This window comes from Caloenas nicobarica, chromosome 6 (assembly GCF_036013445.1).
Source record: "Caloenas nicobarica isolate bCalNic1 chromosome 6, bCalNic1.hap1, whole genome shotgun sequence".
NCBI lineage: Eukaryota > Metazoa > Chordata > Aves > Columbiformes > Columbidae > Caloenas > Caloenas nicobarica.
The window spans coordinates 40,216,788-40,232,683 of record NC_088250.1 but is presented as its reverse complement, the minus strand read 5'-3'; the positions used below and the strand labels follow the sequence as shown (position 1 = coordinate 40,232,683).

At 37.8% G+C, this 15,896-nt stretch overlaps 1 protein-coding gene across 2 annotated transcripts; it reads left to right on the top strand.

The window, feature by feature from the left end:
• Window positions 1-307: 307 nt before the first annotated feature.
• Window positions 308-13,961, top strand: MMADHC (metabolism of cobalamin associated D). 2 transcript variants are annotated; one of them, XM_065638253.1, is made up of 8 exons: window positions 308-350; window positions 630-680; window positions 3,860-4,004; window positions 4,270-4,487; window positions 6,923-7,028; window positions 8,216-8,346; window positions 11,296-11,382; window positions 12,688-13,961. In XM_065638253.1, the coding sequence occupies exons 2-8, from the start codon at window positions 672-674 to the stop codon at window positions 12,880-12,882; spliced, it is 891 nt and encodes a 296-aa protein (XP_065494325.1). In that variant the 5' UTR covers window positions 308-350; window positions 630-671; the 3' UTR covers window positions 12,883-13,961. The 2 variants fall into 2 exon arrangements, with proteins under 2 accessions (XP_065494325.1, XP_065494324.1); XM_065638252.1 differs by lacking the exon at window positions 308-350 and adding an exon at window positions 357-549.
• Window positions 13,962-15,896: the final 1,935 nt, after the last annotated feature.

Genomic DNA, 15,896 nt, shown 5'->3' with positions numbered 1-15,896 from the left:
ACCCCCAGCTCCCTTTCCCCTACACTGCTCTCCAACAGCTCGTTCCCCAACCTATACTGGAACCTGGGGTTGCTCCTGCCCAGATGCAAGACCCTACACTTGCCCTTGTTCTATTTCGTTAAATGTCTCCCCGCCCAGCCCTCCAGCCTGTCCAGGTCTCTGGATGGCAGCGCAGCCCCTGGCGCGCCAGCCTCCCGTCCCGCTCCGGCGTCAGCAAACTCGCTGGCAGCGCGCCCGCCGGCACACGCTAATCGACGTGTCGGTGGATCGGCTCGCGGGGCTTGGGGACGGGCGGGCCGGGCGGCCGTCGCGCGGGTGCGCCGGCGGCCGGCGCCATTTTGCAGGAAGAGGTGAGCGGGGCGGGCGGCGGCGGCGGTTTCCTTACCCCCGGTTGTTCCCTCGGGGGTGGTGCCGTTGTCCTCCCCGCTCCCCTCCCGTCACCGGCCGGGCGTGGAACGAGCGCGCAGCGCCGCGGTGCCTTGTGCGAGCGTTGCCGGGGAAACGGGGGGCGGCCGTGAGGGGCGGATCGGCCCCGCTGGGCCGGGTGAGGTGAGGTGAGGGGTGGGCGGATCCGGCCGGTGCCTCGGAGGCCAGTGCCTCGGAGGCCAGTGCGTTCGCTTCTCTTGCAGGGGCAGCCGGGCCTCTCGGCGGGAGGGAGCCCACCGCCTGCCATGGCCAATGTGAGTAACGCACATCCCGGTGCGGGGGGGGCTGCGAACCCGTGAGGAGCCAAAGCGGCGCCATCCGGGGGAAAAACTTCGTAACCTCATCTGAGTGTTCCTGCTCCGGCGGGGGGATCGGGCTGGATGAGCTTTCGAGGTCCCTTCCAGTCCCTGACGTTCTGTGAAAACTTGTCTGTGTCATGCGGGACGCTTGCGGTTTATTACCGCTTTAAAGCTGCCTTTAAATCAGCGTCCTCATGGGGGGGTCACTGCTAAAAACCTCCGTTGTATTGAAGAGAAGGTGCTAAATCAATGTAGACTGCGGTTGAGTTACGAAAGACATACCCATCGTTAACCAGTTGGCATGACCAATGCTTTCTGACCACCTGCAAAACGAGGGGATATTTTTCAAGTTTTAGATCCTTCTGAACAGAGTTTTTATCTTAATCATACAGATAGTACCATTTAATCACTTTTTTTGAAGTAACCTTGTTGCATACATATTTAGTGGTGAACACATACATAGACTTATAGGATCAAGAACACAGCACTTATGGAAAATCCTTTTATGTCAGTTTCTTGAAAGTATTTTTCTCCCTCACCTGGAAAATAAAGTTTTATGAAAGTACACATGCCATGGCAGGTGAGATTTAGATTTTCCAGTGTAATTTTTTTAAAGTTATGCGTCTAACTGTACGTTTTGGGTGTATGATTGGTTATTTTTCTGTTATGTGTGTGTAAATGCATCATTGATAGAAACCTCAGTTGTATTGAAAAGAAGTTGCTAAATCAATGTAGATTGTGATTAAGTTATGAAAGACGTACCCATCGTTAACCAATTGACATGACCAATGCTTTCTGGCCACCTGCAAAACGAGGGGATATTTTTCAAATTTTGGATCCTTCTGCACGACAAGAGGGAGACAGAAGATTAAGTAACACATTGCTTAGAAGCAGACTGCTTAGCTTATGTTTAACTAATAATTAATAGATATATTGTAAGTAAGAAGCTAAACAATTATAACTAACATCAATTATTTCTTAGTATAGATGTATGTCAAAATTTTCAAAAATTACAATGCATATGTAATAATCCAGTCTTTGGAGCACTTGTGGAGGATGATCCCCAGTGTTCCCCAACGCTGATAAAATAAATAATGCCGCTTAACAGTATCATTGAGTCTGCTGTTAAGTTTATTTCTCCGTTTTCAGTGTCTAGTTATAGTTTTATTAGAAGTCAGTAGACTCGTCATTTATCTGAGTTTTAGAAGCCAGTTTCTCTGGACGTCATGGAAATAATCAAATTGGGGATAAATCTTAGAATAGTTTGGGTTGGAAGGGACCTTCAAACAGGATCTGGGATTTTTTTTTTTTTTTTCATTTGTTTTGTTTTATTTTAATGTCATGAGTTAAGGTGAAACACTCAGGTTCACCAGGGTACTCTCAGACTGAAGAATAAAATGCCCTTTATTGATTTAGCCTTGCTGTGGAGACATGAATAATTTATTGATTTCAGTGTGTTGTGTGTTTTTTCATTTGTGTAATGCTAAGTATGTAAATATTTGTGTAAGTGAGCTCAGCCAGCATATCTGTAATTAATGCTGACATCTCCATGTTAAGTGATCCTGATTATAAGGAAAAATGTTCTTTTCTTGTAAACAACTACAGCTGACATGTAATTACATCTGTTTTATCTGTGCTGTAATCATTATGCACAAATCAATTTCAGTAGTGCTTTTACATAATAGAGGAAAAAACATTGAGTTGGAATCAGCGGACTTTTGTTATTGTTACAGGAACCTTTTAAATCTAGCGGAGTTTTAGAACTAGACCGCTTAAGGCCTTAACTGTAAATACTTGATTTAAGTCAGAAAATCAAATGTGCCTTTATGCATTTGAGTTTTCATGAGGTTGGTAGAACTTATTGAACATCGTACATTTACGCAGAGGTGGTGTGTAAGAAACTGATGCTTACTGGCTTAGGTCCTGATACTCTGAACAGAGTTTTTATCTTAATCATACAAATAGTACCATTTAATCACTTTTTTTGCAGTAACTTTGTTGCATATATATTTAGTGGTGAACACATACATAAACTTTTATAGAATCAAGAATACAGCACTTAAGGAAAATCCTTTTATGTCAGTTTCTTGAAACTATTTCTTTCCCTCACCTGGAAAATAAAGTTTTATGAAAGTACACATGCCATGGCAGGTGAGATTTATATTTTCCAGTTTAATTTTTTTTAAGTTACACTTCTAACTGTACATTTCGGGTGTATGATTGGTTATTTTTCTGTTACGCTTGTGTAAACGCATCATGAAAGTTGTCAATCTATTTCTAAACTATAAAAAATAGATTAGATGTTTTGGTTTAATCACATCACCTGGATATTTATTTTTAAAAAAACAAAACAAACATACAAAAAACCCCCAGTAACAGTAGTTCATATTACTACATAAGATAATATCATTTGGCCTCAGAGGTAATCTTCACGGTGAGAAGCTACCAGCTCTTTGGAGCTCTGTTGTTGAGACCGTTTGCGTGCTCAGGGAAATAGCATTGCATCATTTTCTGGTTACTGTGTGCCTGAATCAGTTTCTGATAAAATCATCCTCAGGAACTGAAAATTATGTTGACAGTACAACTCTGTGGCATGAAGCAGATTTTCTGGTGTATTCCAAGACCACAGAAGTCCTAAAGGTTTTATGGCTTGTTGGCATTTTGATTACCTTCCTGGTGTGTTTGTTGTAATACTTATTTGTAAATATATGAATGTACTGAGTTTGCAAATTGGCTGGACTAACTTAAGTTTTGCATGTGTTAAATGTTTATGGATTTTGAGAGCAAAAGAAAGAAGCTGAAATTACTATACCTGCCTGGTTTGATGTGCATGTCTCCCGCTATAGTTCAGAGCTGTTGGTAGGTATATTTTGCTGGCAAAGAAATGTGTGTAAGCAGATGCGTATGCTTGCTTCTAGGTGATACAAGATGTATTTATAGTGATATTATCTTGTGTCTCCCTCCAGTCTTTTAAGAATTAGGAACTTAAGGATTTTATAGAAACACAGTTAATCATAATTAAGATTGTAATTTAATTATTGAGTGAGGATTTTTCTTGTGATCCACAAAGCTGTACTGAAACTAGTATTTTTGCTAGCAGTATGTAATACTTATTTTGGTTTTTGTCTTCTCAGGTGCTCTGTAACAGAGCAAGATTGGTCACCTACCTACCAGGGTTTTATTCTTTAGTCAAGAGAGTTGTAAATCTCAAGGCTTTTTCTACAGCAGGTTCCTCTGGCTCAGATGAGTCTCATGTTGCCACTACACCTCCTGATTTATGTAAGAAAAAGCAAGTTCATTTTCTTTGAATTCATGTGCTATCAGAACTTTGGACCCCTTATAAATTTGGGAATTTTGAAGTCTGCTCCTTATGTCAGAGTCCTGACTTTAACTTGTGCATTGTGGTTACTTTGGTTATAGATGATTGTGATCAAATACAGGTATTTATATGGGAGAGGGGTTTTTTTCCTGTTGTTTTGTTTGGTTGGTTGGTTTTTCTTTCTTTTTAGATATGATGACTAAAGCAAGGCCTTGACTTTTGCAGGTCCAAGAACTGTATGGCCAGATGAAGTAATGGGTCCATTTGGTCCTCAGGACCAGAGATTCCAGTTGCCTGGTAATATTGGTTTTGACTGTCACCTCAATGGCACTGCTGCTCAGAAGAACAGCCAAGTTTCAGAAAGTCTGCCTGATCTATTAGCAGAGCCTTCAGCAAGTGAAAGGCATGAATTTGTCATGGCACAATACATAAATGAATTTCAGGTAAGAACAGGTTTTTTCTACCGATATTTCTTGTCTAAGAGAAATCATCTTTCTTACTCCTGAAAAAAGGTGTCATTGATTTTTTTTTTTTTCTAGATGATTTTGAAAAATGAAATTTGGCTGGGATGAGTGAGAGATTATATAGAATCAAGCTGAAGTTTTATTATTTTAGGAGAAAGACATACAGTCAAAAAAAGCACACCCTGAAATATTTCTAAGTGTTGCTTAGTGAAATGGCATTTTTAGTAGTGACTTAATTATGTGGATACAGGAAAAGAAAATTTCTGTTTCAAAACTTGCTGTTTTTCCCAAGTCTCAACACCTTTTTATCCAGTAGAATTGGTAGTTTCTTCGGTATTTCATTTAATGCATCTGGACTTAGATAGTTTGGATGGTGTTTAGATCTGCCTGCTTAGTTCTGACAGCCAGTGAATCCACACAGGAGAGGCAGATCAACATACCTCAACCTCATGTCTCACAATGAGGCTGCCTTTTGGTGATGGCAGAGCTTGCAGTGAGTCAGATGCATTATTAACAACAAGCAGCTTGATAATTGCTAGAGTGATTGCAACAAAAAGTTTAGTGCTGCTGGATGCTGATTCATCTTTCCAGTCTCTCTGAGTTTGTGACATGCTCACACTTTGGAAGTCAACTATCAAATCTCCATTGTAAAAATGCTGTATAGTGGGTTTTTTTGTAAATGTGGCATTGTATTCTGAAGTGCTCAGAAAACATAAGCTTCTGGTGAGCTCCCCAGGTTCTGTTTTCAATTTCTGTGGATCACACTTTCTGTTAAAAGCTCAACAGAAAATTCTAGTCTAGTTCATTTAGTGCAAACTGGGTGCATGTCTGCTCAGTACAGCTGTTTCTGTCCCAAATGGGAGAAACTGGAAAGAGCAGAGGCACTTCTCTCACCTCAGCGTACATGAGATTGGTGTATTAGTTTTATCTGAGTGGAGTAAATGGGCCTAGCAGCCTATCAATATCAGAAAGTGGTATTGATCTTTGGAAAATAGTCAGAGTGTCTTGATGACAGTATGCCTGGTAAGTGTATGTACCATGTAAATGGTGTTTAGCTGGATAGAACGGGAGTAGTAGACAAGAAATTGCAATGAACTACCATCCTAGTAAGAGAAGCATCCTACAGCTGCACAACAGCATGGCTTGTCAGGCTTGAAGTACCAACTGATCTCTCCCAGTGACTTTGCAATCATGATGCAAGGTACATGTGGAAACATACGTGTTGAAACTGCAGTTAATGTCAGTTGTTTGTCTGTTGTGTTTATTATATTGCTGGGGGATTTTTTTTGCTATTCTTGAATGTTAACCTCTAGAGCAAAAACGCTAGCCACGCTGTGTATTCAATGTAATAGTTTAGGGAAACTTTCAGATAAAGACAGGTGTTAGGACTTAATTACAATGTTCAGTTGTACATTTCACTCTTGGAGAAACTGACTGAAATTCCTTGTAAATTATGGCATAGTTAGGGTTAGAAAAACTGTATTAAGGCATTCTATGCCTACCCTGTCTCCCTGAAAATAAGACCTACCCTGAAAATAAGCCCTAGCATGATTTTTTCAGGATTTTTGAGAATGGTTGAAATATAAGCCCTATTCCAAAAAGAAGCCCTAGTTACAGTTAATTTAAAAAGTCAATTTGAAGAGTGTCAAGGCAGCTATACATGTAAGAAAATAAGCATCTTTTGGAGCAAAAATTGTGTAAGATCCTGTCTTATTTTCTGGAACACATGGTACTACACAACAGTTGCTGTCCCAAAGTTGTTACCACCTTCTTAAGGGCATTTTAAGCTTAAATCTTAGATACCTAACTTAGAAGTGCTCCATTTGTAACATACCTACAAGAATCTGTTTTGTTGGGGTTTTTTGTCATACTTTGTTTGTTTTGGTGGTGGTGTTGCTGTTTTTTAAACTATAGAACTAAAAAGCCAGTAAAGAATATAAAAGGTGTTGTTTGAAAACTGTCCTGCTTTTAAGCTGCAACAGCTAAAGCTGAAAATACTGATAGTTCAGAGCTTTAGAAATGTTGTGTTACTTTTATTTGAAAGCTTTATTCTGGCTCAGGTAATATGTGTATGTCTGAAATCTATGAATTGCTGTTGTATTGAATACCTAAGGTGATTGTTTCAGAAGGATATTTTTCAAAAATTTCTGTATTGTTTAAGGCTTTGAGATAATATGGTTACTATAAAACACAAAGCTTAAAATTTCCGTGTAGTTTTAAGTAATAGGTTAAACCTACATATGTTCCACTTTAATATTTGAAAACTGCATTTTAAGTCTCATTACAAATCATCTTTCTGGGAAACTGCTTGGGTCTATCAGTTGTCATGTAGTCACAAAAACATAGTCTGCTGTACAAAGTTATTTATGTTATATATTAATTAATGGTAAAGTTACAATTTTCATTTTTCTCAGGGTGCTGATGTTTCACAGAAACAGCAAATAAATAATGCTGAAACTTACTTTGAAAATGCAAAGGTAGAATGTTCAGTACAAGCTTGTCCTGAACTGTTACGAAAAGGTATGTTTTCACTTTTTTTGGCAGCTAAGAAATTATAACTTTCTAAAATGTAAAAATATGTAAGTAAATGCTGTGATGTAATTGATGCCACAGAATGTGTCCTAGAGAAGGATAATCCAGACTTAATATTTTACAAGAGAAAAATACACACTATAAAATAAAACCGGAAACTTTGTTGCTGATAATACTTTGTATTTCATATAAAATTCAATGCCAATTACAGTAAGATCAGCTGGGATGGGGAGTAACTTTCAGCTGCTTCTTTAGTACCAGATAGATTCTGGAGCTAATTCAGTTTCCAAAAACCATTTAGTGACAAAATCAAATGTTTTGGCGCTGCTTTTTAGGAATATAGTAAATTGAAATTAAGGAACTACTGAAAGCATTGCTTTTGTATCTTTAATTTGTTCAAGAAGGAAATGATTGAAATGAAATTGGAATAGCACCTTCTAATTTTAAGTGTGATATACTGAAAGAGGGAAGAGGCTGAAATCTTGGTCTAGATGCTGAAGAGAGCAGACTTTTCAGAGAGTAAGAAAGAATGAACTTGTCGACTTCTGATTTTGGCACTTCACGTGCATTCCTGTTTGTAATAACGGATGATGTAGAGAGAGAATTATGATGGGTTTGGGCCTTTTCTGCCCCAGGGAAGGACTGTCACAACTCATGCCGATAGTACACTGCTGATGCTGAGCCTGCTGTCATGTCCTGAGAAGTAGATCTGAGCCTTTTCTACTGAAAGATTTCATGTAATGTGGTTTAGCCAGAAAATAAGGGTCTTTGCGCCCCATATGTGTGGCGAACTGTGGTGGTGTTCATTTCAAAATATTAGAATATCAGTATACTTGGGTTTATATCTTTGCAAAGAGAGACACTTGTTTGCACGTTTTGAAATGTGCAGAGTAGGGGCTTTTATCATCCTGCAGTTAAATAGATCTTGAAATAGCAAATTCCACTCGCCAAGGTACTTTTAACAGAACCTCACCAAGGTGCGTTAGTTTCCACAAAAGCAACATCAGCATTTCAAACCAGCATGCTGTTTGCTCGATCTGGTGTGAAATACACACATATATCTTGGATTTAAATGAAATGAAGACTCTAAAGTAGGGTCAATAATTTGTCTAAAGCTGAAAAATTGTAAGTAAAATGTGAGAGCAAACCGTAACATGCCCTTTTTTTTTTTTAAGACTTCGAGTCAATGTTTCCAGAAGTTAATGCCAACTGTTTAACGGTATTAACTGTCACGCAGAAAACTAAAAATGATATGACTGTGTGGAGTCAAGAAGTGGAGGATGAGAGAGAAATGCTATTAGAAAATGTAAGTAGCTGACAGTAGCATCAGCTTATTTTTTGTTTGTAGATGAATCTTCTGTGAACTACGTGTGTATTTTGGTCCATTTCTAGCTCTGGTAGTAATATGCTGTATTTTTAGAGCACTTTTGAGCTAATCCTATTTTCTCTTACTGATAAAATGGAGATAACTTTTTTCAGCTTTGTATTTGATTACATTAAATGTTTCCTATAACTATTGAATTCTTTACAGTGAGGCAAGTCAAAAATATGCAAAAATATTAGAAAATGCTACAGTAAATTAATAAAGATACTTGATTGTTGCCCTGTTGCAGTGAAAGGGCAGCAACTGTTTTCTCACCTTATTTCAGCTGTAGTACAGTGCATTTTGTAGGATTTCACTGCTCTCTCTGTTTTTCTGTGATATAATTGAGATTCCAGTATGGAGTCTGTCTAAATGAATTTTTACTTGTAAAAAGTAGTTGCTCTGGTGGCTTTTTTTCTCCATTCTGATAATGAGCACAGTTAATGCTTTTAGCCTGGGTATCAGTTACATTTATTACATCTTAACCATCCTCATGAACTTCATCGTCTTGTTCTGTTGCCACTAGAGGTCTCTCTGAAAATCACTTTATTTCACATTTTTCATGGTTTTTTGGTTATGCTCCAGCAGGTGTCAGTGTTCACCATTGCTGGTGTTCTTAGCACCTCAAAACGTGTCCGTGTATTATTTGTTATAATTTTTCTAAAACTAGTAAAAATAATCCTGTGGGATTTTCGTCTGTATAGTGAAGGTCATAATTATGTTTGAAAATAGTCTGGTAATTGTCCTTTTCAGTCCTGTAAATTGCAAATGTGGCCTATGTAAAGTGTAAGGGTTACCACAAAAAACAAAAGCAAGAAGCAGTCTGAAGGATCAACATAAAATTACACACAAATTAAAATTCCCTTCATTTTAGTGTGTTCTTCTCTTTGAATTATTTATGGTCTGTTGGTCTTTGGCATTGTAATCTGGTCTAATTACATGTTAATTGGCATTTTCTCCCTTGTGCACCTCGCTGTCAAGTCTAATATAGTCACTGTAGGGGTGTTAGGATGTTGGATGTAACCTCCTGGCCTAAAGGTTACTAACAGCAAATTCACAAGGAAATGGTTTGTTTGTTTGCTTGATAAATGGTTTGAAGTAACCTGAAAAGTACTAATTTAATGTGAGAGGCTTGTGCTAAAGTAATGAGGATTATTTGCAGCCAAATCTAACTGTTTATAGTAGTGAATCTCAAGTGTTTATTTAACTCATTCTAACTGATGCTGAGGGGTTGTTACAACACTGGGTCAAAAGATGAACTGTGTCAGAAATATAATGCCTACAAAGCTGTTTTCAGAGGACTTACTGATATTTGTGACTTAATTTACACTTTAAACATAGTTAATCATCGGAGCCATCCAACCTCCAAATACAGAATATGTTACTGAAAGGAGAAACTTCTCTTATTTTGGACCATTAAGGGACTGAAGCTGAGTAACTATAATAATATTTCTATAAATTTGAAACCTTGAGCTGATGACGGCACTAATTATAGAGAACAATCCAAATTTTATAACTGCAAGTAAATAAAGTATTACATTTATTCTGAAGTTAGAAATATTTCTTTTTTATGAGATTAGGGATTTTCTTTCATGTTTTGAGGAAGCTATGTGAATTCTGTTTGCGTTTTACTCCTGCTGAGTGTATACAGCCGTGTAGATTTTTGCACTTGGACATGTTTTTCTGAGTGCATGGATGGTTTTAGAAGCATCATGTATCTTGACTTTTGTGGGCTTGGGTTTTTTCCTTGGCAGGTTTCTTCAGTTTTCTGTGGGCCCTTGCTGGCCATCATAAAATGGGTTGAAATTTGCTGGTCTAGGTGATTAAAAGCACACAACTGAGGTCTCCTGTTGCTGATTTATCTGTGGAAAAAAATATGCTGTGTATTCTGTAGGTCACGTAATTATCTTGTACCTGGTGTTGTGATGTCAGAATACCTGGCTGAATTTTCTTCCTTACATGACAAATGTATAATTGCAACTCAACACCAAAGATTTTTTTGTTGTTGTTAAAAAGCTTAATTTTTGAAATTAACTGATGTGAAAAGTTTGCTACAAAAATATAAGCAGATTCTTTAAACCATCTCTTCAAAGAAGGAAGGTTTTTGATGATATGTTACAGAACAGGGAACTTCTTCGCATGTTGCTTAATTGAAAATACAGTTTTCGGGAACATCAGGTGGTGTCCTCCAGTGTAATTGAAACGTAAGCTATAACTTTGATTGTCAAATAGTGTTTGAGATAATTACTCATCCTGACCACCGGTTCATTACAAGAAGAGAATTCGTGTAGGTTGGTGTAAAAGTCAAGCGTTCATGGAGCTGTTTGCCATCATGATGCAAAACTAAAATGTTCTTTAAAATCATTTGCAGTTAAACGTTTATGGTTCATGAAGAACTACGTAATACTGTCCTGCTGGCTAAGACAAGACCTTACAGGAAAACTTTGTTTTTCATATATTTATAAAAATATATTTAATGCTACATTTAGTGTCAAAATTGTAGAGTTCAGGTGAGATCTGTAAACTCGTGGAAATAACACAAAAATACCTAAAGTGATGGTTGACTTCTTAAAGAGGATCACAGGTATGATTGCGATCTGCATGAATAATCAAAGCAATTACATTATTCCTTGTACAGGCTGTTAATCCACTGGCACAAGGAACACTTAAAATCTCATATGATTGGAGTAGCCTGATGTATGACATTAATTTTAATCCTCTTGATATTATTAACATTTTTATTGAAGGTATGTGGAATTTCTCACTTATAAATAGAGACCAAAAGAAATCTGTGCTTGTTCATTTTCAGAACGTTTTATATGTGTTCTGATGTGTATATGTACGTAATAAAAATCTCATTCGATATCCTTCTTTCCCTTTGTTTTCTTTAAGTTCATTAATGGTGCCAAGGAGATTTGCTATGCGATTTGTTCTGAAGGCTATTGGGCTGACTTCATCGATCCATCCTCAGGACTGGCAGTAAGTCATGTGCTGTGTCCAAACTAGCAGTGGGATTTGTATTCTATGTGGGTTAAATCCAGCATTTCATATGGCCCAAAAGCTGTCACTACAGGACAATTCTTTTCATAAATTAACATAGGATTGTAACTCTGGGCTAGTTCCCGTACCGTGTCAGCTGTCATGGCTGTTGGCAGTTTGGAGAACATTGTTAAGCCATGAAGTTGAGTTTTCGATAACTGTAAAAGTTTTATGTGTGAGAGCTCTTGGTTACTGCACAAAATAGGCTGGTTATGCCCTCCCAAGGTAACGTGATAGTCATGGCACCTACTTGTGGAGATGGAGGGTTTTAAAAAAATCTCTTCACTGTAGTAAATGATATCTTTGTTACACAGAAAAAATGAATAGCTTGTTCCTGTTGAACAGCGTTGGCATATGTTGTCAAATCACACCAGTTCTCTGGAGGAGCTGGCAGTTTCTTACCAAGACATCTGTGAAACATAAAGAGTCTTAAAACTTACAAGAGAGAATTGAGAAAGCTTCTGTCCAAGCATGAGCACACATGTACTTTTGTCTGAGAACGAACTTTAAACTACATCATAGTTGAACATAGTCATGGCAAAGCCCAGTTTTTATTTAAAAATGCTGTGTAAGGCAGTGATGTATTGTGTCAACAGAGGCAAATAGGTTTAATGGGGGATGTTTATAAGGTGAACAGGCAGTTGAAGGTGTGTATAGTGCTTAAAAGCTTCTCAGAAATTCCATGCATTTAAGAAATAGTTGTCGATTGAAAGTAGAGTTCTGTCTTTGGGCTCCAATTCAGCAGTAACGTCCTTACCAATAACCTGTTCATCAGGCGCAGGGGTTTGGTCAGAAGCTTCCTCCTGAGATAAAGCGACTGAAATACCTGTTTCCAATTTACACACATTTTTGCTCTTCAAAGCATCTTTCTTTATAGGGGGCTCATTGAAAAGGTCTGTGTCTTACTTTTGCTGTTTCACAGAATGGTTTTATCCTTAATGCCTGTGGAAATAGCAGAACCTTTCCAAAGCAGTTGAGGACTTTTTTTAATGTATGATTGATTAGACATTCGAACACCCTGTCAGTGACAAAGGGGAATCTTTAAATATGGGGTACCAACATAAGCAGACATGCTCTGCTTAGTTTCCTGTGTAGATTTCATGAATAAAACTGTACATAAAATTTCTTCCAACAGATGTAACTGGTACTTCTGGGCTTAGGTTTTGTTTTAAAAAGGGGTAGTTCTGACACTTTAAATGTTCTTGGACATGTTCACTTGACAAATTCTCTTTTGTTTCCACCTAGTTTTTTGGACCTTACACAAACAACACTCTGTTTGAAACAGATGAACGCTACCGCCACTTGGGATTTTCCGTTGATGATCTTGGCTGCTGCAAAGTTATTCGTCATAACATCTGGGGTACTCATGTGGTTGTAGGAAGCATTTTCACTAATGCTGAACCTGACAGCCCTATCATGAGGAAACTAAGTGGAAACTAGCAGTCATCAGAGTTTCTCAAGTTCTTACGGCCTTTGCAATTCTTGTACTTGATGATTCTCTCTAAGCATTGTCAGGAAATGGTCCACTTAAGGTAATCTAAGGTAATAAAGTAGCTGTTATTTATTTTAGTCTTTGTGAATGTGTTCACCACATGTGACTTTGAATATTGACAACATTCAAACAGGTACCTTTATGTGCCATATGAATTTTAAGCTGTGTTTCATCTTGAATGAGTTCAAACACACATGTTCACAGCTATCTGCATATCCTTTTTTAATATTACCTTACAAGCCACACTTCTTAACCATTTTGTCGTTCAGTGTCTGACAAATCTGTGCTCTTAGTATTAAAAATGCAGATGCCACTGAAGTTTCTCGGAATTTTGCCACTTACTGGAATAAGTAGGTGGCAAAAAAAGTGGAACAAGTAACAAAATTGTTCTTCCCGAATCTAGAACTTAATAAAAACTGCAGAAGTTAATGCTGGACTAATCACTCATTTGCTGTTCTAAAGTGAGAATAATGAGATGAGCTTTCAGTGGTCTCTAACTAAAAATAGGGAAGTGTTCACTTGACTGCTACATCTAGAGACTCAGTAAATAAGTCTTAAATTACTCTAGAATTAGTCATTTCTTAAGGTTTTTTGTCTTCATGTTGCTTGGGGTTTTATTTTCTCAGTGTTAGCTAAATATATTTAATTAGTTTATATATGTAAATGTAATTTAAAGTTGCTTTTGTAACTTTCTTAGGTCATTAAATACATTGTGGAAAAAAAATAATAGGGCAATGCTTGGATATCATCATTGTTTTTCTGTACTTGGATGCAATTTAGACTTGTCTCTGTGGAATTTTGAAATGCCTGCGCAAAGAGCAATTATGATCAATTATTGCAATTATGATCAATTATAAAAATATTTCAACAGGAAGGTTTCAGTAAACTAGTTGGTCTCATCAGGTATCATAAAAACAATCAGGTCAATTGAAGTTATTGGTGGAAGAATAGTGGAGAAAATTCAAGGCACCTGGAAATACCAAAACCTCACTACAGAGACTAAGTAATAAACTTTATTTTAATCTGATCGCAGTCTGTTATTGGAGCCATTTGTTAATGCACCACTGCAGTAGCTGTGCCAGTTCATGCAACAGCGGGAATCCTTCAGTCTTGACTCTTGTCAAAATGCAGTGCAGCTTTTGTCTGGGTCATGGCTGCACAGGATGATGATCTGCCAGGTTTAGCCTCCTGTCACACAGCTGGGGATTTTAATCCTTGCCTCTTTTTCCACTGTTAACTGTTATGGGTTTAAAACTTGTTCTAGGTTTTGTAGACGACTTCTGTTCCTTACTCAGGGTCTAAGCCAGTTCTCACCAAAGTCTTTTTATTGGCTTTAAGAGGTTTAGAACTTTACCAAGTGCCTCAGATCTGTCCTTGTTAATGATTGCTGCGAGCCCATAACTCTGCTGGATCATGGAGGTGGAAGTGAGGAAGACTTTCCAGAGGAGAAGTGAGTGCTGTCTGTGCTAAACTCACCCTAAGCCAGCAATTTGGATGTTATCTTGCTCACCTTCCATCACCCTCATCCCTGTGAGCTCCAGCCTGCGCACATTCCGGGGTTGAAGTTGAAGTTAAGTGTGTGGTTGCTGATTTGTTCATCGTTTTGTTATGGAATTTGTGCTATATTTCCAGAACCCAAGTTCGTGACCTCCACTCTACTGCCTAAGAAAGCTGTATTACTTCAAAGTCTTTTTCTTTTTTTTTTTTCCCTTTCTCATCAAGAGGATTAAAAAAGCTTGAGAAGCTGCAGTGTGTCTCGTCTGTTTGCAAAATACAATTATTTTGCAGAGCACAAATTAGCTCATTTGATAAAAGAGGGTTAGTGTCTCACTGGACAGTAGATTACACTTATGGAGAACTTTGGATAAATAAATTCTGTGAAATGGTTTGCATATATTTTAACTGTCTTGAAGACTCCTCATGCTGTCTTTTCTTCATCTGACTTTGCTGTGCTTAACCTTACTGGTTTAGAAAGACTGGGAGCTGTCAGGCAGCTATTCAAAGAAGGCTGAGTTCATGTTCTTTGAGGTTTTCTCCTGTAAAGGACATTTACAGTGGCTTTTCAAATAACTTCAACCAGAGGCAAAAATCTCACAAAAAATAATGGAGTTTTGCATTGACTTCACTAACACTGATGTTTCATGCCGCAGTTTGAAGGGATGTATGATTTCTTGATGTTTTTTTCTAAATAAAATGTTCTCATACAGACTGATTCTCAAAAGAGGCTAGAACTGTTCCAGTTCTATTTCCCTCACATCAGAAGAGCTATACGGGGTGTCAATTAACTTACTAATATGAAATAAAAGTTTTTGAATACAGTGTAACTGTAATTCTGATAATAAAAACCAAAACAACTTCCAGTGTTACAAAATTAATTCCTTTCTAGGGTAAAGAAACAAACACTTGAGCCATTGTATTTAGTAAGATCACACCTGCTTCCTTAGCAAAGATCACTACTCTGTGGGAAGTACTATTTTTCTTAATTAATGAGAGGCTATTCATTTCTAGATGTTATTAATTAATTACCAAATATACCAGAATTTTTTTCCAATAAATTCCATAAAAATTCATTTGAAGTGGTGATGCTGAGCACCACAAGAGCAGTGCTATCTTTGTGTAGTTAGATTTGTAAGCATGTTAGTTTACATGGCGAATATGCTTAAAGTGATGCAAGTCTAGATGTTATTCATAGTAGTCAAAAGGCCAAAGAAATGTTAGAGGTGAAATGTCTGTCATTTACATGCCCTAAGGTATGAGGAACTGAAGCTAAATGTGTTTTCACAGAATTCCTGGCAATTCTCTTTCCACCCGAAGCCTCCTGCAGTTTAGATTCAGTGATTGCTTTTATTCGGACTCCAATAGAAATGTCAAAGGAGCAAGTACCAAAAAAGTTCTGGTTTTCAGTGCCTCGAATGTTCATGTTTAAGCTGTGCTGGAGTAAGAGCTGGTTCTAAGAGTTGTG